Source organism: Canis lupus, chromosome 20, assembly GCF_011100685.1.
Source record: "Canis lupus familiaris isolate Mischka breed German Shepherd chromosome 20, alternate assembly UU_Cfam_GSD_1.0, whole genome shotgun sequence".
In the NCBI taxonomy this organism is placed as follows: Eukaryota; Metazoa; Chordata; class Mammalia; order Carnivora; family Canidae; genus Canis; species Canis lupus.
This window is the reverse complement of record NC_049241.1, coordinates 37126370-37147601: the sequence shown is the minus strand read 5'-3', so window position 1 is coordinate 37147601 and position 21232 is coordinate 37126370. Positions and strand designations below refer to the sequence as shown.

Below are 21232 nucleotides of genomic sequence, written 5' to 3'. Positions count from 1 at the left end.
TTCAGTGTTCCCAACTCTTAGACATCCTTCCCTCTGCTCTCCACATCTCCAGAGCTCTCTGGCCTCCTCACTGGATGGATTATGCTGAACTTCTACTTAGCCTAGTTACCTTCCATTCAGAGCAAGGGAAACTGAGTCTCAGCAAAGACAAAACAGCTGCTGTGGTCTTCAAAGAGGCTTGTGGTACGGCCACAAACAAAATTGTCCAGCACTGGTTTCTGCCTAGCGAGCAGCAGGCATTCTAAGTACATAGTTGTAGAGAATCAAACCATGAGGTCTCTCAGCTGTGTCTGCTGAGTTAGGGAACTCAGAGGCCACTCCGGTTCTGTACACAAAGGGTGGTAAAAAGCTGCTATGTCTGTTGAATGCCCAGGTACTGGTCCTCAGGTGGACCAAGCCCCAGGTGCTATGGAGATATACCTGATCGGAGGGGTAACAGGAATACCATACATACATACACACACACACACACACACACACACACACACACATACACAATCCTCCAACAAGGGAGGTGTGTTTTTCACTAACTACTGATCAATAATCAGAATGGCCAACTTCATAACAAGCCATTGAAGGTAGAGACCATCATAGGCCAATTAGTTATCTGATCTCTTTTCCAAAAAGAAGTAGAGATGTATGATCTTTTTTGTCTCCCCAGAAACAATCTCAGATCCTTGGAGTTGAGACTACAGGTTCACAAACTTTCAAAGTCATCCTCATCCAACTCTAAGTAAAATGTCAATAATGAAAGAAATCAGTACCTAATTCATGCTAATTCAAGCAAGGATGAATTCAACAGTGTGGCTTCTTTGGTGTGGCCATTTGGGAAGAGCTGATAATGATAGGGGTCCACTGTTTATCACTAGAATAGGGCGCTGCCGCTGTTGAACTTTCCAGAACTCACAAACCTATAGCCTTAAAGGTATAAGCCACATCAGGAAAAAAAAAATTAAAGATGCAATTAAAATACCACTTTTTAAACTGAATAAACTTGTTGCAAGAAGGTTCTCTTACAAATGAGAATAAATCCTGCTTAAACTAGGCAAAACTGCCTTGTTCTCCATGGTACCACTGAAGTTCACATAAAAGGTGGGGGCTCCTGGTACTAACCATGACTCCATGAAGTCTATAGAATACTGAATTTCTTTTTTTTCTTTTAATTTTTATTTATTTATGATAGTCACACAGAGAGAGAGAGAGGCAGAGACATAGGCAGAGGGAGAAGCAGGCTCCATGCACCGGGAGCCTGATGTGGGATTCGATCCCGGGTCTCCAGGATCGCGCCCTGGGCCAAAGGCAGGGACCAAACCGCTGCGCCACCCAGGGATCCCAGAATACTGAATTTCATACAAAGTAGTCAGTGATGGTATTTATACTGGTGTACATTAAAACTGATGGAAATTGAACATTAGGTAAATGGAAAGGATTTACCTTAAGATTTGTAAGCTAATAACCAATGTCAGGATTAAGAAACTGGTGGTCATTAGATAATCCCTTAAGTGCACGGATAAAAAAATTAAAGTTGGCTTTGATCAGAATTTTAAATGCTTTATCTGTGGTATTTGTAAACATTAAGAACCCACTAGCCACCTTAGGGGAAGAAATATGGTTGGCTTTATTTAAAAGTACACCATTGCTCATGCCAAGTCTTAAGTCACCTTGGGTAAACCCACCTTATGCATTCCCACAGGTTACTGAGAAAAATCATGGAGTTTGGGTCAATACCAGTTTATATCTAACCTTATGTGTTGTCTATAGTCACTTTTCTCATCGTTGCTCAAACTCCTCAAAATCCGTACTATTCCATAAACTTGCCAGCCCATCAATTGTGTCCAACCTTGATGTCAAGGCCACCACATTGCCTTTCCATTCTGTCTTCCAGTAGATGAAGTTTCTGTTTCTCAAGGTGAATTTGAGTGTGAGAAACACAAAAGAGGAACTGCCCCAATTCTAATTTGCTGACTTAACCCACAAAATGATTTCAAAATTGAATTGCTGGTTTCCTTGAACCAGTTTCTGTATTTTTTTCAGGGGTCTTAAGCTCAGTTAAATGATTTCCAAAAAACATAGCAGGCTCAAAATCTCTTGGGACCTAAATTCCCTTCCACTAAAAAAGAGATCTTAAACCATATATATTTTTTGTGTAGAGGTTGTTCACCTAAAGGGATGTCTATTAAACTAAAAAAAAAAAAAAGCAGCAGCAGCCACTTTTACAATCAGTACAAAATTAATGAAAATAATGACTATTCTATAAGGTTTGGTTAACATAACAATTATTTATGAATGCTTAGTTTTTCCATTGCCCCAAGAAGATACTGGGCTTAAAATCAGGCTTATCAGAAGATGGACAGTCAAAGATGTTGACTATGGCAGCAACTGAAGTGCCCCTGCGTGGGTGTTGGCTGAAAACCTCAAGGCACAGCCATCATTGCAGCCTCGGCAGCAAATGGTAGGGACGGTGCCAGTGTCTCATGTGTCAATATGAGAAGATCGCACTCATCCTTCACTCAGCAGTTATGGAGTCCAGCTCCATGGTGAACATTCAAGGGCCAAGAAAACAGTCTTGGGCTTTTGCATCACCGTCCCCTGTGCCTAGGAGACTCTGCTTGGTCATCCAGCCAAAATGCCACCTTCTCAGAAGGGCCTCCCAATCTAAAAGAGCCCCACTCTCACTGCATAACCCTGTTTTAGTTATCTGTACTGTGCAAGATTTATTTATTTACTTGTTTGCTCCCCCACCATCAGCTCCAGGAGAGCAGGGATCTTGTCTGTTTTTTTCACTGCTGTACTCCTGGAACTTAAAATGTCCGTTAGAGAACAGAGGCTCAAAAACACTTGTCAAATGAACAGAAGAAACTGAGAAAAAATTAACAAAACAGAACAAAAATTCTTCAATAGGGCAGACTGAGGGGCGCCTAGGTAGCTCAGTGGTTGAGCATCTGCCTTTGGCTCAGGTCATGATCCGATCCCAGGGTCCTAGGATCGAGTCCCACACTGGGCTACCCACAGGGAGCCTGCTTCTCCCTCTGCCTATGTCCCTGCCTCTCTTTCTGTGTCTCTCATGAATAAATAAATAAAATATTTTTTAAAAAATAGGGCAGATTGAAAAATCCATCAATTATCTTCAATATATGAAATTATTAACATAAAAGCAACTTGGAATTCAAAGGATATTCTAATATTTCACATCCAACCAAATGTCCTTTTCTGATTTGGGAAAAAAAAGTTCGGATAATCACTTCTGGGCCTTTTGGCTAAGATCAAGTGAAAAACACTGATTGACCTGAAGTTGTTAAGTAAAAGCCCGTGATTTTATCAATACGGTGTTTTTTTCCAATTCAGAATCTGAAACATCCAATGTAAATCAATCATAACATTTAACTAAGCTACCTAATCCCATCCATAAAAATCCCTGCTAGAGTTTTACATCTGGTTAAATTCAGAATTGAAAAAATGCTGGGGTCTGTGATGAACACAGATGCCATGTGCTCAGACCAGGGCTGGGGGCTGGGCTGCAGTGTTTAATACATCTAGAAAAATCATGCCTGAAGTCACACCTCTTAAGGGAAGTGCGTTACCGCAGATGAGAACTGCATTAGAAGGTGCTCTGGTTCTGTTTAGGATTCTGACTTTTTAGCATACCAGTGCTAGGAATTCTGTTAAAAAGTTTAGAATTCAGGGCACCTGGGTGGCTCAGTGGTTGAGTGTCTGTCTTTGGCTCAGGTCATGATCCCAGGGTCCCAGGAACAAGTCCCTCATTGGGCTCCCCAAGGGGAGCCTGCTTCTCCCTCTGTCTATGTCTCTGCCTCTCTCTCTCTCTGTGTCTCTCTCATGAATAAGTAAATAAAATCACTTAAAAAAAAAAAAAGGTGCTCTGGTTCTGTCTTTTCTCTATGTTGACTACTCATATCATGAAAATAATTTTCCAGACGTTTACATATCATCAAAATCCCATTACAGCTAACTTAAACTAACTTAAAAAGTGGTTTCTTTTAATTCAATGCCACGCAAGAGGAAAGAAAGCAACTAGCCACTGTCTATATTATATTCCCTCATGATTTGATTGTAAGAGACATTTTAACATTTTAAGCAGGCTTCGAGCTGACTCTCCCCTTCCATACTAATGCTGAAATCATTTCAACAAAATTTCCCTTCAAACAGATAGAGATAACTAGTCCAGAGCTCTTTCCATCATGGCTTACTGCCTCAGTATGTTTTACGTTACATCTAAAAATTATTTCATGTTTGAGGTGCCTTTCAAACAAAAACACATTATCTCAAAATCAAACTTAAATTGACCTTTTCATCCATGAAAAAAATAAAGGGTGAGGAGGATGGCCGCAAAGTAGTTTTACAGCTACACATTTAACTCTCTGAAGTGAAAAACCTATCTAGACCAATATTTGAAAACTACGGGTTGTGAGCTAAAAGTAGGTGGGAAAATCAGCTGAGTAGGTCATGACATGGCAGTCTGAAAAATGAAATATAACAGGATTAAAAGCCATCAGGTGTCTTGCACATCATTGGGGTATTTACTACTTCGTGAAGGCCTCACTCACCCACACCCACCTGAATATGTAGAGGGTCATAGGGCTCCACGTAATTTTACTGATAAGCTGGTCTGGGCTAGTGGTTCCTGAAGCTCTATTTTCAGAAATCTCCTGGGGCTGTGTGATGACAGATTCCTTGGACCAAGCCCCTCAAATGCTAGCTCTGTTGGTCTAAGCACTCAAGGCCTTACACAGGCAGCATAAAAGCCCCCAAAGGATCCATGCGTCAGGAGGCAGAGGGATAACCAAGACCGCTTGCCCCATTACCCACAGCCATCCTCTACTGTCTTTTCCTTCTCTTCCTCTCCTTTTCTCCCTATCAATTTCATCCTTCTCAACCTCATCCTGTAGTGGTGCCTTAAGATATTGCCATGCTACTTCTGGCACTTGGGATACATCCCGGGTGTGGGTCAGAAGCTCTAAACTAGTTCATGTCAGAATCACTGAGGAGCTTTTAAAAAACACACAAATGCTCAGGGGCCTGCCAGTTCTGCAGGTGTGCTAGGAGAGAGTGGTGGAAGAAGGGCAGGCAGGAATCTGCACATCTAAGGAGCTTTACGGGAGATTTTGATTGATAACCAATGCTAAGAACCACTGTTTGTGGTGCCAGGGTAGAGGTCCTGATCTGGGGTCCATGGATGGGAAAAAATAGTGGCAAAATGTGTATGTGCATATGGGCCTTTCTCTGAAGAGAGGTGATACAGATTCCTGAACTTCCTCACAGCCTACAAATCACAGTTTCAGAGACAGGACTCTGTATCTCAAAGAAGCTCCATGGTAACCCACTGAGGCACTGGGCAAGGAGGTGGGGGTGCAGAGCTGTGCCATCTCTGCAAACCTTCAGTTCCAGATTTCTTCCTTCTCCAAAAGGAGGCACAGGATAGTTGCTGTCCCCACCCTGGTGCGTGGAAGACTAACTGTGGCACCTGTGCAACTGCTGAATGTCCAGGGATGGTGCTACACTAGTGGGATAGGCGTTACCTCTAAAAGGGCTTTCTGTGAATGCATGTTCAGAATGAAAAGAAAGAAGATTGGCAAGTTATTCAGTTTGGCCATGATTAAAGGAGGGTCTTTACTTACCTGTCAACCTCCTCTTTGCTCATGGCAGCAAATGTGAAACACTCCGTCACTCCATTGATGGCAAGCAGGAGGACATAGAGACAGTAGGAACGCAGCAAAACAGGACCTATAAGGAAACAACCCATCAAGACTCTAGAACACAAACAGGAGGCCCACATGCACCAGAACTGGGTCAGGAGCCCTGCTGGTATTGTACATGGGCAGATACATGCTCAAGCCTAAAGTCTTAATCATCTGGAATGATGTCCACCATTCCATAGCCCTGATTAAAATAAAATGCTAAACAAGAAAGGGCAACTGAGGCACCTGCTGGCTCAGTCGGTTGAGCATCTATCTGCCTTTGACTCAGGTCATGATCCTGGAGTCTCAGGATTGAGCCCTATGTTAAGCTCTCTGCTCACCAAGGAGTCTGCTTCTCCCTCTACCCACCACCCCACTTGTGTTTCCCTTCTCAAATAAGTAAATAAAATCTTTAAAAAAAAAAAAAGAGAGAGAGAGAGAAAGGGCAAAGGCTAAATCTACAGGAGCACCTGGGTGGCTCAGTCAGTTAAGTGGCCAACTCTTGGTTTCAGCTCAGGTCATGATCTTGGGGTCCTCGGATCAAGCCCTGCATCAGGCTCCGTGCTCAGCATGGAGTCTGCTTGTCTCCCTCCCTCCTCCTGCTTGTGCACACTCTCTCTCAAGTACATAAATAAAATCTTAAAAAAAAAAAAAAAAAGGAGTAAGTCTACAAATGTCTTGCTTAACAACTAAAAGCTTATCTGGCCAGTAAGCAAATCTTTTCTCTTTTTAAATCAGCATGAAGAGCTCTGCTGTTTGAGCACCCAAGGGCACTAGTGGCCCTGAATGCTAAGAGAACTGAGCTGAAGAAAAGACCATGGGGAGAAGCCCAGGGCTCGGGAGCAGCAGCAAACTGGAGACAGAACACACCCACAAATCTGCAGAGAGAATCAGAATAACCATGATGTTTTTTTGCTAAAACATGGTGATGCAGTCCTATAACTCACTAACAAGCTCTGAGAAAATTGCTAACAAAAGACTGGGAGCCCCAAAAATGGAATTGATCCCATTTTAGGAAGGCCATTAGTAAGAGGAAGTCAAGCAACTTCTAATAAAACAACCTGTGACCCAGCAATCCCACTCCTAAATATACATCCAACAAAAATAAATGTACATGTTCACATAACCACTTGTACAAAAATGTCCATAGCAGTTAATAGTCCAAACTGACCATCAACGACAGAAAGGATAAACAGACTGTGGGCATCCATATAAAAAATACTTCTCAAAGAAGCAATCAAAAAGAAAAAAATACTGATCCATGTAAAAACATGGATGAACCCCACAAACTGTATATTGAGAGAAAGAAGCCAACCGCCAAAGTGTCCATGCTGTATGATTTCACTGATATAAAGTCCCTTTTATAAGTAATACTAATCTAGGGCACCTGAGTGGCTCAGACAGTTGAGCATCCAACTCTTTGTTATGGCTCAGGTCATGATCTCAGGGTCCTGGGACTGAGTCCCATGTCTGGGCTCTGTGCTGAGCAGAGAGTCTGCTTGTCCCTCTCTCTCTGCCCCTCCTCTCTGCTTGTTCTCTCTCTCTCACTTTCAGGTGAATGGATAAATAAAATATTTTTAAAAAATTATAAAAGCAAACTAATCTATGGTGATAAAAATCAGAACAGTGGTTGCCTCTGGTGGGGGCGGGGGGGGGGGGGGGGGGGAGGGCAGCATCGGCAGTTGACTGGAAAGACTCCTGAAAGAACTTTCTGGGGTAATGGGTGTATGTATTTGTCAAAACTCACCAAGCTGTACTCCTTAAGAGTAAAGAATTTTACTTCATGTAAACTAGACCTCAAGAAAGACTTAGTCATTAAAAGAAAAGGGGTGGGGGGCTAAAGCTCCAGAGTCCCAGAATCTGGAACTCACTCATAGTTTATGAAAGCTGCTTAATGTGAAAGATCTTCATGCCAGGGGCACCCTGAATACCTCTATGGCAGTCAACAATTACATGCGGAGTCCCAATGGGGCAGCTGTGAAGCCCAACAGAAAGCTATTTCCCGAGGCCCCTCTGTTGATTCCCACATTTCATCAGGTCCTGTTGTACTTCACCCCCCAAGCCTCTGTGGGAAGTAGCCTGGCTCCCACTGCAGCTGGGGGATTGCTCCAGTGGTGTAGGCAGGACCAAGGGTGTGTCAAGGCTGTGCTTCCTGTTCCCTCCACCCTCTTCTCTCTGGCAGAGAGGGGCAGGGCCCCTCTCCCAGCCTGTGCCTCTCACTGCACAACTGAAAGCTCATGGCATGTGTGGGTCTACCTAAAAGTAGAAAGAGAACTGCTTTGAGACATGGAGAACATAAAGTTTTCCACGAAACACTGATTCAAGGAGAAGGCTTCAAGTCCATTTTCGGAAGAGGTTGAAATTGGGGAATTCATTCAGCACTAGTCTGAAGAGTCAGGAGCAGAGCAAAGAGATGTGGGGTGGCGTGGAAACGAGGGAAGGAAAGCCAGCAATGGCCAATGAGGGATGATGTACTACCAGGAGCCACTATGGGCTTCACAGAGAACTGGGAGTTTGGTCAAAGTACGAGGGAGCTACAATAAGGAGATGAATGCTAGAAGACCCTGTTGGGACAGTGACACTGATGGAGCTCTGGGCCAGGCAAGAGATGACAATGGTCCTAGCTCACCAAACAGCACATTCTTTTCAGAAACTGAGAAACCAGGCTATTCTTGAGACTCTTCTCTTTCAGAAGATGATACCAAGAGAATATCTTTTTGAGTCTAAAATTGCTTTTTTACAGTGTTATATTAGTTTCATGTATACAATACAGTGATCAACAATTCTATATATTACTCAGTGCTCATCGTGTTAAGTCTAATATTATTAATGGCTCTGACATAAGGCTTTAGAAATAGAATGTACTACCTTAGATATCAACTAACACTGACCCTTGTACCTGATAACTACGACCAAGGCTCAAGGCTGGCACCAGCCTCTCCCTTGAGCCAAAGGCCCACAGCTATCAGGTTCCATACTTTCTAGGACTCATTACTTCACCAGGTGAACACTGTAATGACGGGACAGCCTTCTCACAACCACGTCCTGTGACTGTGACAATAAAGGCTGTTCATTGGCGATCACCTTTCTAGAAGGCAGTGCTGTGTGAAATGGTTGACTGCCCAGTCTTTGCACAGGACTTAAGAATGGCTTCCTAATGAGCCTCCCCAGCAAGCCTCCCCAGCTTCCTAATGAGCCTTCCTGCCTGTGATGGAAACACAAGCCTCACAGCATCAGCCCCAGGCGGCTGCCAACCACACTACGGTTTCACAGCAGGTGTTTCTCCAAAATGAATGACCTTTGCTCTCGGGTAGAGACTAGGCCCCTCCTCCCCTACTACCCAAAGTTTGGGCCCATTATAGTGGAGACCAAAACATGCCAGTGAACTTGTAAAATGGCACTGGACAAAGCCCCTTTCATTGAGATGTGGCACAGAAAGAAGTCTTCAGAGTTCTTGTCTAGTGACCTGAGGAACTGAAAATATCTTTGCTGACCCCAAGAAGAAACATTGCAAATGGACTACCAGCGTATAGCCCTGCACATTATGAAACTGGTGAAGTCCCCAAAGCCTAGCAGTGTTGTGAGATGCTCGGTGGCATGGGCACCAGGTGTTTCAAAGTTAGATACATTCGATACTTTTGTCCTTCCAGAACCAAGAGTCACTAGATTAAACATGCCATTTTACTTGCCGAGATCAATTTTATTCTCTGCAAATGGCTCTGAGTTATCCTTCAGAGACTTTCATGCATCAGGCTGTGATATTTATGTGGCATTTACTACCTTCAGATGGGTTTAGTATCAAGCGGAGACTCATTAGAATCTGCTCTCTGCCTTCTTCCCTCACCCCAGAGGGTGCACAGGGAAGTGCCCAGCAAAACACATTTTAGGCCTGGGAGGAAAGCCAAGGATTCATAATGACTTCTCCAAGTGAGGTTGGGAGACTGAATGCCCTGGTGCCAGAGCCCCTGGACGGCACTGAGCTGTTTCTGACCTTGAGTGTGGGGAATGGTCTCAGAGCCCCAGGCACTGACAGCGTTCCCTACACTGGCAGATACCAACCTATATATATGCACGCAAGTTTTTGAACTGCAAAAGACTCTTCTGTTTCTGTTCAGAAATTAGAACAAATTTGCCAACACTCTTGTGCATACCTGATCCAGAGCTAAGCATGGCCCCTCCATAGATATCCAAAGCCAGCTGAGAATAGGCAAAGCCAAAAATGGTGATGGTCAGGCCGGCCAGCAGGGCCAGCTTGAGCAGGGACTCCAAAACCGCAGCAGCCACGGCAACATCCTCCTGGGGTGGAGGGAGAGGGAAGGAAGTTGGATGAATCACGAGCTAAAGAAAAACCTCACATCTGGCTTTCCTTCTCTGCTGTCTTACAGATCACTCTTTCAACTGCTGAGAGGTATCCTTGCTTTTCTACAGCCTGTGTTTGTTTTCACGTCAATTAGCAAGAGGGAAATGAAGGGAAAAAGCCAATCTGTGCCTCCATAGGTAGTGCAGGGAAGGTTTGGTTTTTAGCTCATTTAGGGTAAGTTATTTCAAAGGTTGCTTAGGAAACATTCACTTTCCTCTCTGATATTTATTCTTCAATGGACAGCAAGTTTTTAAATTGCTAGCTGGCTAGTTTTGTCAGTGTGCTTCTCCTGACAAACGTCTCCAAATCCTGACGTTCCTGTCAAAGCATGCTTAGGAAAATATTCCTAAATCAACAGAGAACCAGATTAGTTCATTCTGAGATATTGTGCATAAACTGTATTTTGCAAAGTGTCTTCTAAGACACATAAGAGGCTGACTTAGCTTCCTTTTAATTCTAAGATAAGTCAGACATTTTCAATGGTTTTAGAAAAAGGGGTTTCTAACAACCAATATGCCTGATGAAAATCTCTTCTGCATTTACCAATCGGAGTAGGCAGATTTCCATGGCCAGAGTGCAGTCTGGGCACATGAATTCACTATATTTAAGGAGCTTAGACACCTGGTGTGGTGAAACCTAATGACCATGTCCTTTCCTCACCACACCATATGCAAGCCTTGCCCCAACCTCTGCCTCCTTTGGCTCACTTTTGGTTCTTGAGAATCTGAGGATGGAGGAGACAATCTCATTCTTCCAGCTAAGCCTAGAGCATGGGTGGTGGGGGGTGGTCTATGCTGCACGGGGGACAGCCGCAGAGAGTTCTGAGAGTTCAAGAATTAGGTCACAAGGAAGGACTAAGGGTAAGAAGGGAAGGGCAAAAAAAAAAAAAAAAAAAAAAGAAAAAGAAAAAGAAGGGAAGGGCAAGCCAGAGCAAAAGAAGTGAGCTCAGAGTCCTGACATCATTCATGAAGGTGATGGAAGAATGAAACCCAGAAGGAAATTTCAGATCAAACAAGAGAAACTCATTGCTGTTTATCCTGCAATTGGAGAATTCACTTGAGATAATGACATAAGACCAAGAGTACCTGCTTCTGAAGTGTGGCATCCTTTCCTCTCTCCAGTACCTTAGCAAAGAATATGTAAAAACTCTCCTCTATTGGCTGGAAAATTAACCTGGCCACAAGGGAGCCAAGATTATTTACTATATCATATACACCTATAAGACAAAAAGGAAGAAATGATGATTCCTCCTGGTTTTTCTATTTGAATTTTCACAGCACCACAAACAGTTTTTCTAATTTAATTTTTTAAATTAAACTAAGATAGAGATTCACATGTAGTTCTAGAAAATAACAGATCCATTACCCAGTTTCCTGACAAGTAACATCTTGTGAGAGCATTGCACAATATCACAGCTAGGATACTGACATTGATACAGTCAAGATATAGAACATTTCTATCACCAGCACCCTCTTATAAAAATCATTAATGCCAGGGGTGCCTGGGTAGCTCAGTCAGTTGGGTGTCCAACTCTTGGTTTCACCTCAGGTCTTGATCTCAGCATCCTGGGATTGAGCCCCACGTCAGGCTCCAGGCTCAGCAGGTAATCTGCTTGAGGATTCTCTCCCTCTGCCTCTCCCCCTACCCCTTCTCTCCCCCAAATAAATAAGTAAATCTTAAAAAAAAAAAATCACTTAAAAATAATTTAAAAATAATTTTAAAACTTAAAAAAATCACTAATGCTAAGTTGGTTTTTAAAATTTTTTCTTTCTATTACCTGAGGATTACAGTCAAAAATAAATATGAAAAGGGGTGCCTGGGTAGTTCATTTGGTTAAACATCTGACTTCAGCTCATGTCATGATCTGAGGGTCCTGGGATTAAGTCCTAAGCTGGGCTTCATGTTCAGCAGGGAGTCTGCTTGAGAATTCTCTCTCTCTCTCCCTCTGCCTCTCCGCCCGGTCATGTTCTCTTAAATAAGAAAGGAAAGAAAGAAAGGAAAGAAAGGAAAGGCAAGAAGAAAGGGCAGGAGAAAGGCAGAAGAAATGTAGGAAAATTCAGGAAGAAAGCAGAAGAAAAAAAAGAAGAAAGAAAAGAAAATAGAACATAAAGAAAGAAAGAAAAAAAGAAAATAAAGAAAAACAGAAAGAAAGAAAAAAAAACCGCCCAGACCCCCCCCCCTCCAAACCGCACTACACCCTCCACCCAACCTACCGAACCCGCACCAGCCCCGCTAAATAAAATAAAGAAAGAAAACAAATAAAGAAAGAAAGAACGAAGAAAGAAAGGAAAGAAAAAATAATGAGACCTATCTAAGCTTATAAATATGGAGCAGATCTGGTGGTCATGATGATGCTCCCTTTTCTCTTAGCACTCCAACCCCTCCAACGGGCACCAGAGCTCTGCAGAAAACCGGGGGATCTCAAACGAGGTCTGCCAGCTGAGTCATATGGGGGGTGGGTGGGTAGTACACTGCATGCACTGTAGATATTTGCAAAGACCCGCAATCTTCAGGAATCATTTTATTACAGCCCTCATCTTTTATAATCATCAGGTTTATTATTCTTTATTAAATGTATCAAACTGCTGAGAAAAATATTAGAAAGTATCTACTAATGGTGTTCACTACAGCATTTTCATCTTACCTTGATCACCAAAATTTAACACATTCAAAAAAGTCATTATGTATCGCTCACCTACAAACAGAGAAGCAAAATAATTAGCATTTCAAGGGCACATTATTTTCTTGTTTCCTTCTTATTGTCTATCAACTTTTCAGCTGGCAAATACTCTCAAAGAAGAAAAATTATATAACCAATTGAAGACATCTTCCTCATCCAAATGTTGATTTCAAATAATCTTAAAATAGTAACAACTGGGAGAGTGCTAGGGGATTTATTGACAGCAAATCTCCAAACCATTAAATTAAAAACAAAACAAAAATCAATAAAACCAGTCTAATAACTTAAAAAAGGAGGGGGGGGGGAAGATTACAAAAATGTTAATAATAAAGATGATTGTCCCAAATTTTAAGTGTAAGTTCTGTGAAATGATAGGTCCATGATCATGTGCATACACTCATCAAGTTGCCTCCCTGGGTGGAGAAAGCTCCATGGAGGCTGGAGAGGCTCTGGAATGCAAGCTCATGATTCAAATCTAAGGCTAACGCCTTCAAGGTGAAGACACCAACCCAGAGCCCCATCCCCACCTTCCATAAATTTTATTATCCATGAGTAGAAAACACAGTCCACTATGGAGATGGAGCTCTGAAGAATGACCACAGCCCAGAGGGCAAATTCTCACCTCCTACCAACCTGCTCAAAAAGGAAAACAATATTCAGAAGCCAGAAGCAGTGAGGTTCTTAGGTCTCCCTTTGGTCCTGGACTCCCTGCAGTCTCCCAGCACTGTGTCTGAGGCAGGGTCCTCTGTAGGCCGTCCCAGGTGGGGCCCACAGGACAGCACTAGGTCCTATCTGCATCTCTGCACTGCTCTGATTCATCCTCACTGCTAACAGTCCCAGCTTCAGCAATACAGATCTTAAGGCCACCCCTCCTTTCACACCTTTAAATTGCTCTTTAGTGTTTGCAAAACTCCAGGTTCCTTAATTCTGCATTTGACGCCTTTGTAAGTTGACCCCGTGCTATGTTTTAGTGCTCTTTCACCGACTTCATCCCCATCTCCCAGCACTACATTGTCATCCTCTGGTTTACCTGACCAGCTTTTAGCCCTTCTGAGCTGCTCAGCTTTGGGCTGGGCCCCTCCTGCTCCCAGCCTCGGCTCTTAGCATGCTGGCCACCTAGTCTGGCTTTTCCATAGGGACCTGACTCTGCTCTGGTACAACTGCCCTCTCCTCCCACAGTCTCTAAGCTCCCTGGGGACAGGAACTACATCTCCCTCATTTCTCTGTCCCTGGTTTCCTAGCAGAGCTCCAGGAAATGCAAGAGCACTTGAGAGACAGTAATGTTTCCAAGTACACCCCTCACAGCATCTTGGGTGAGAGAATGAGCTCCTTGAGGCTGTGGCCTATAACTCATTCATCTGTATATTCTCAGCACCTGGCACACAGTGTTCAGGAAATGTGGGGGCAGAAGGTAACAGCATCTATATTTTTGCTATTACAACAAATGGTTTCAACTTTTTTTAGAGTTGTAGTTTTTAGAGAAAAAATAATTGGGGGGCGGATGTTCTCTTGTCCAGCCACTTCCTTATTTCACAGCAATGGAGACAGAAGCCCTGAGAGGTTCCCAACAGCCCTCTGCTGTCACACCAGCAAAGGTCTAGCCATAGGGCAAGCAAGCAATCGGTACCATATTCAGGCCTGGTTTATACCTGCTGCCGTCTAGCTACTGCGGCCCAGGCAACCAATTTAGGGCCATTGCATGGACTGGATCCATTCCTCAACTCGTTTAAACTGCTCTTAAAACTTTGGGAGAAAGTACATAAAAGCAAACACCCTTTCCAAATTCCCTCTATTGATTTTCCTTATTCTAACAATGTAAACTATCACAATATACAATTTCACTACAGGTACCTTTCTTTATCAACAACAAATACTTGTTGAACACCAAGCATGTGCCAGTCCCAGCAGGGTATTGGGGAGACAGTAGTAAACAGCACATCCTGCTCCCAATAAACATAGAGTTAAGGCACCTTCACTCAACTTTTTTTAGAGTTGAGCTCTAAAAGCTCTCCAAAGGCTTCTGACCCTTTCCCCAGAAGTCCTGTGAACAAGTTCTACTTTTGTAATGGCAATGTTATATAGGCTCAGGCTAGAAATAAGCACTCTCAGGGCTCAGGAGCCCTCAGACCCCTCCTGATCCCATCCCTTAACTCACAGATGGGGATAGTGAGGCTTAGAAGAGTTATTTCCCTTTAAAAGCATAATTAACAAAAAATAAAGAGGGAAAAAGGAAAATAACAATAATAATGATGGCTATATTAGAATGCTAGAATTATAGGGAACTTTTCTCTATTTTCCAAAATTTTTGAAACAAGGTTATACTATTTTTACAATTAAAAGATAATGTTTGAGGGGCGCCTGGACGGCTTGGTTGGTTAGGCGACTGACACTTGATTTTGGCTCAGGTTATGGTCTCAGGGATATGAGATCCAGCCCTGCATCTGGCTCTGTGCTTGGGATGGAGCCTGCTTAAGATTCTCTCCCTCCCTCTTTCTGGCTATCAGCCCTGCAGCTCACACACATGTGCACTCTCCCTTGCTCTCTTAAAAAGACAATTTTTGAAAAGATTTAAAAATACGTTCAGTAATAGATATATGGATATACAGACATATGAAATTTATACAGAGAGAAACCACTAACTTTACCAGCTTCTTGCTGCCTCAAATCTCATTCTTTGAACTAAAGCTGGGCATAAATAAACCAATACACATGCACAGAAAAACTAGATGTACTTTCAGCTCCAGGCCAGCCCTCTGTGTGGAGAGCTCTGTCACTGTTAAACTGGAAAGCCATAAGAAATTGGGACTCTGGCAAACTATCACACAGGTGAATCTTATTATTTAAGAAAATAAAATGATGGAAATCTGGTTCTTTAAAAATGTTCAAAAGAAGAAGTATATAAAAAGTTAGAATAGGATAATGAGATTACAGATAATTTTCTTTATTTTCCAAATTTTCTCTAATTGATATAGAACTTCATGATACATCACTTTAAATGATAAAACACGGGATTTGGGAATTAGACTTGAATTCAAATTAAGTTGTTCCTCATTACTAGGACCCCGCAGAAGTTATACAATAGCACTGACCCTCACTATCAAGCTAAATAAATGTCCGTTTCCCTCTCCCTATTTAAAAAGCTTCTATTTCTGAGGTTCCTTTGCCCAGGGGGCTCCAGAAAGCATGTTGCCTGGGTTTAGGTAATCGGTAGTTCTGCGGAATCCCCTTTTTCAAACTATGGTGTCCTGATTGCTAAGAGTGACTTTTCACTTACCTTCTGTCAAAATCTGCTTCAAGAAAGACTGTTTGAAAAAACTCCAAGTCAATTTAGCCTCTTTCCAATTTACAAAAGCCTAGAAGAGAAAACAAAACAAAAGCTCCTAGGTATTGCAAGTCTAAGAGTAAAATAAATAATCCTACAGGAGAGGCAAACTCATTTTGGTCCCTAAATCCCAAGTTGGGGAGTTCCTACAAATTTTTCAATTAATGCTAAGCACATAGAAGGCACCTGACAAATCCTGGCAAAGGGTTTCCATTGTCCTAGAGATAAACTCTCTAGGTGGAGTGTTGGTATAAGAAGCCCACCCAGGAATCATTTGCTGAGAGCCCTAAGGAACTGTGCTGTCCCCTTGCTGCTCAGTTAAGCTGACCATATCTAACCCACGCAACTCAGAGTCATCTCCTTCCTTAGACAATGTCTGAAGCATGCCAAGCTGCAGAACAAATTCTACTCCATACACCCCACACCTTAATGCTATATTTAGCCATCCAGGGTCCCTTCACACAATGTATAAATGAACTTTGTGTATTTCAAAAGGAAGCCAGGCTTCCTAGGTCATGCAAACCGCTCAGAACTGATGACAGAGGAAAGGAAAAAAAACAAACCCAGAACTTTTGATATAGCTCTTCCCAAGCTGTCCATTTCCTAAGGACAAGGAAGGTAAGAAGAAAGCAGACACTTAGGAAGGGCAGAGGTCAACTTGTAAGAGTAGGCAGTCTTAAAGCCAGACTGCTGACCACAAAATGGAAGAGGGAGGCAGCTAGCTGGATGAGATTTCTTTCTTTCTTCCCCAGTGCACCCCGGGGCCTCTCCTCTCTCATGGAGGGATCCTAGGATCCCAGAATATTTAGTCTGGGTGTTATGTTAGGTGCTTCATTTCAAGGACCTGAATTTTGAAAAATTCTTATTAACTCAAAGTGATGACTTTGAAAGGGAGGATTTCATAGGGTTCTTTGGGAGGAAAGGGGTAAATCACAAAGGTCAAGCCCATTCCACCTCTCCAAAAGATCAGTTACAGCTATAGAAGTTGCCTGAAGGGCAGATGTAGAACCTGTCCCAGTCACATGGGCCCCTCATCTCAGCCCAAAGCCCACTGGTGTAGAGCACTGCTGTCCAGTGAAATATAATGCAGGCTATATATATACATATATAATTTAAGTTTTTCTAGAAACCACAGTGAACAGTAAGAAAAATAAAGTAAAATTATTTTAATATATTTATTTAATCCAAAACATCATTTCAACATGTAAGTAAATATTAGAGGCATTTCATGTTTTTTTCATACTAAGTCTTTGAAATCAGTGCTTACATTGCATGTACAGCCCAACTCAATTCCAAATGCTCTAAAGCCACATGTGGCCGGACACAGTAAGTGTAGAGTATCTCTTGAAAACAAGGGTCACTTTCAGTCTTCAAATCTCTTCAGCCCTTGGTTTCAGAGCCTTTCTTCTAGACACTGTGAAAACAGGCCTGAATCTTCCAAAATCACGCTGCCCTCAAAGCATCATTGCACCTGGAGTAGATGCCACTGGGAGCTCTAGTCCAAGAGTAAATCTCCCCTCTTTGCTGTACAAGAAAAGTAGGCATGAGGGCGCCTGGGTGGCTCAGCCAGTTAAATGTCTGCCTTAGTTCAGGTCATGATCTCAGGGTCCTGGGATCAAGTCCCACATTGGGCTCCCTGCTCAGTGGGGAGTCTGTTTCTCCCTCTCCCTCTCTCTCACTCAAATAAATAAATAAAATCTTGAAAGAAAGAAAGAAAGAAAGAAAGAAAGAAAGAAAGAAAGAAAGAAAGAAAGAAAGAAAGAAAGAAAGAGAAAGAAAGAAAGAAAGAAAGAAAGAAAGAAAGAAAGAAAGAAAGAAAGAAAGAAAGAAAGAGAAAGAAAGAAAGGAAGAAAAAGAAAATTAGGCATCTCCTTTCCCCAGAACTAAGAGCGCCAGAGTACACCACTAGGGGGCACTGTGAGCCACATCATCCCTAGCACTGATCCCGCCCTTCGCTCCAGGGGAGTTGTGGGCAGCTCTCTCAGTCTCTCTGTCACACTCTGCGCCCCACACCAGGTGGTCCTCTGGGGAGGCCTGGGCAGCAGTGCCTGTGTTCTTTTCCGAGGAAAGGAGCAGTTACAGCTGGCCATGGAGCTTTTGTGAAGACTACTTGCCAGAAGGCTGTGAATGGGTTTAGGAATATGACTGAGCTCTCTAAAAAAAGGTTGTTTACTAGAGTGTAATCTTGACAGTGTATCTGATCTGAAAGCTCATATGGGAGCATTCCATTCTCCCAATGCGTTCAACTTAAATGGAACTGCAGTTTAGAAGGAATGGTGACACCACTTATCTCAAAAATGCTCACTCAGGACATAGAGGCAGGAAGTCTGATCAGAGATTGGGTTTCTTCTTCAAGGTGTCTGCTAAGTGGTAGAAAAGAAGCAGCATGGGTTTTGGGCTTTTACCATTTTGTTTAGAATGTATTCATCACTTGGGAGGTCAAAAGAGGCCTATTTCACAAGAGCTAGGTTGGTACTGCTTAGCTGGTCTTCACAACTCTGTGTTTCTCTGGAATCCTCTGATCAATAAGCCATTCCACTGCCTTGCTGTACTGGTGGACGGCAAAAGGTGATAGGCAGTATCTCAGGGAAAGGTATGCAGTCAGAACTCGAGGATATATGATGGCTTAATGTGAGTCAGTCTTCCCCTTCCCAAACTCTTCTGCTTCAGGATGGTCCAGCAGCCATGTGCCTCCCATACTGACAGGAGTCACCGAGGAGTCTGCAGCCAATGGCCCTGTCCTGCCCTGTATCACGTATACATCCCACACCGGACCCCTTCCCCTCCCTCTTGCTCTGGGGCCATCAACTCTGCCCCAGCTATGTCCACACTCACACGTCCACCCACCCTCCCACTGTCCTCATCACTCCTCATTTGGACAACTGCCACTGCCTCCTCATGAGCTTTTTCACTTCCAACCTTTTTTCTAGCCCATCCTTCTCCTGGAAGGGTTCAGGTTTCGGAGTCAAGCTCAGACACTAAGGCTCAAGCTGCAGTTCTCAACTTCTTAGCGTAAAAACTATGGGCAAGACACTTAATTTTGCTAAGCCTCAGTTTTCCCATCTGCAAAATGGGTAAGGAGTCATATCTCCTAGATCTGATATGAGGATTGAATGAGAGAAAACAAGACACTCAATGTGAAACAGATGGCAAGCGCCTCAACATAGGCAATTGGATCACAGCACTGCTCACAAAACTTTCATTAGGATCCCCTGCCCCTGAATCAAGTCCACACTCCAAGACACTGAGGCCACTGCTACCTGGCCCTAGCCCAGCAGGCCATAACCTCCTTCCACCATTTGCTTCCTCTCCCCTCGTGCACTGTCCAGCCAACCTAAGTATAGCAGTCACCTCTGCAATCCCAATGTCAAGACAGTGATGGGCATATAACTGGTTCCAAGCAAATGTTCTTTCTTCCCGCAGTGGCAAATGTGCATTTTCACTACACATGCACATTCACTTCTGCCTGCCCAAGTGTCGAGGCCCTGCTCAAAAAAGCAGCTTCCTGCAGAAAGTCTTCTTCCATGCTCCCATATGGAATTCATGTTCTTTCTCTGTGCTTCTATTTTGTTAACACTACACACAGTGATTATCTGAGTACATACCTTATCTCTTCACCACAATGCAAGTTCTTTTTTTTTTTTTTTTTTCACAATGCAAGTTCTGAGGGCGGGGACCCCACTCAAGGTACCTGAAACAATGCTTAACACAGAATACTGCTTATCACATGCTTGCTGTGTTAAATTCCTCAGATGTACTTAAACATTTGCAGATCTCTCCTATGAAATCACTCAGGTGTTAAAGAATATAAAAGATATAAAAAGCAGCCATTATTTGAGGTATCATTTATTATAAGGCTAAAAAAGTCTCTTACAGAAGATAGAATTCTGCAAGTACAAGAAATCTATCTCCCAATTTGGTCAAATCAGTTTTGGATGTAACTGTTTGACCAGCTCTGTGTGAAGGAGCCTCCAGTGTGCAAAGCAGCTCCCAAGAGTCACGCTGCTGGTAGTAAAATCATCAACTGCATTCAGACTCATCTCATTTCTTTCCTCTTTCACAAAAATAAACTTGAATAATGAATTGTTCTATCTGAAAAATTGTTATGTCAACAAATAACTACTTAGGGCAATAAGCCAATTTCTTTCAGAAGACTACACAACAGAGATTAAACACATAGACTAAGGTTAGTCCACAACCCCATGTTACAGAGAAGTGGGTCCAAAATCAGGTATGTGATGTTGGTTTGGTCACTTAACTCCTCTGAATCTCAGTTTTCTCATTTGCAAAACAGAGACAAATGTCTCACAGGGTTACTATGATGGTTAAACACACGAGTCTGTGTAAAGTGCTCAGCATAGTGCAAGGCACAGTCAGCAATGGTAGTTATTATAAATGGCTCTTTGTCCAAGTTCAAATATTTCACAATTCTTTAAGTCTTAAAAGGGGCCTCATGGGTCATGCAGACCAATAATCTCACCTTAAAAATAAGGACTCTGAGGTCTGGAGAGAGTCCTGCCTCCCAAACATACAGGAAGCTCCCTGAGGCCCAGCAATCACCTTCCTACATGTCTGTAACCCTGATGGCACCCTGCATGGGGCTGTGCTGTCAGCAGGAATGGCACCACTGTGTAAGAGGAGGTACACATACCCTCTCACAGTCAAGGCTTCTGTCTTGGCAGTATGAGTCTGGGTACTTTTGGGGGGTATGCCAGATGGAACCACTGAGGCCCTAGCCCAATGCTGTCAGACACCACCTCACTAGGATGTGCCAGTGGAGCTACTCCTACACAAAGCAGCAGCGGCATGGGGGTGACGGTATCAGCTGTCACTTATGGACACCCCCTTGTGCCAGCCATGTACTAAGTACTTCCCATGCCCCATTTCATCCCACTCCCACAAGCACCTGAGGAGAGTGGTACTCTCCCACTTGACAGATAAGGAAACTGTAGCTCAGAGCTGCAAGTCCACCAGTGGGTTAAATATACACTCGCTGCCCTCCTATCCTCCTATCCTCCTAAGGCTCTCCTCGCTGCCCTCTATCTCCTTGCCTCTAATAATGGTCCAAATGCTCCTTTTCAAAATACTCCTGGGCACAGGGGCTGACCCAGGCTTGGTATAGATGAACCCTGGGGAGCACTGAGGAGGGGGACTTTCTTGCACTCTCAGACCTGCTC

General features: G+C 43.2%; 1 protein-coding gene across 1 annotated transcript in view; it reads right to left on the bottom strand.

The window, feature by feature from the left end:
- The window catches only part of RFT1 (RFT1 homolog), a 37543-nt gene that overhangs the window by 1783 nt on the left and 14528 nt on the right, over positions 1 to 21232 (bottom strand). The window contains exons 7-11 of the mRNA XM_038566170.1: positions 16008 to 16086; positions 12698 to 12748; positions 11139 to 11269; positions 9845 to 9989; positions 5634 to 5739 (exon numbers count right to left, since the gene is read on the bottom strand). Of these exons, the coding sequence (XP_038422098.1) occupies positions 5634 to 5739; positions 9845 to 9989; positions 11139 to 11269; positions 12698 to 12748; positions 16008 to 16086 (512 nt within the window). The remainder of the gene's footprint in view (positions 1 to 5633; positions 5740 to 9844; positions 9990 to 11138; positions 11270 to 12697; positions 12749 to 16007; positions 16087 to 21232) is intronic.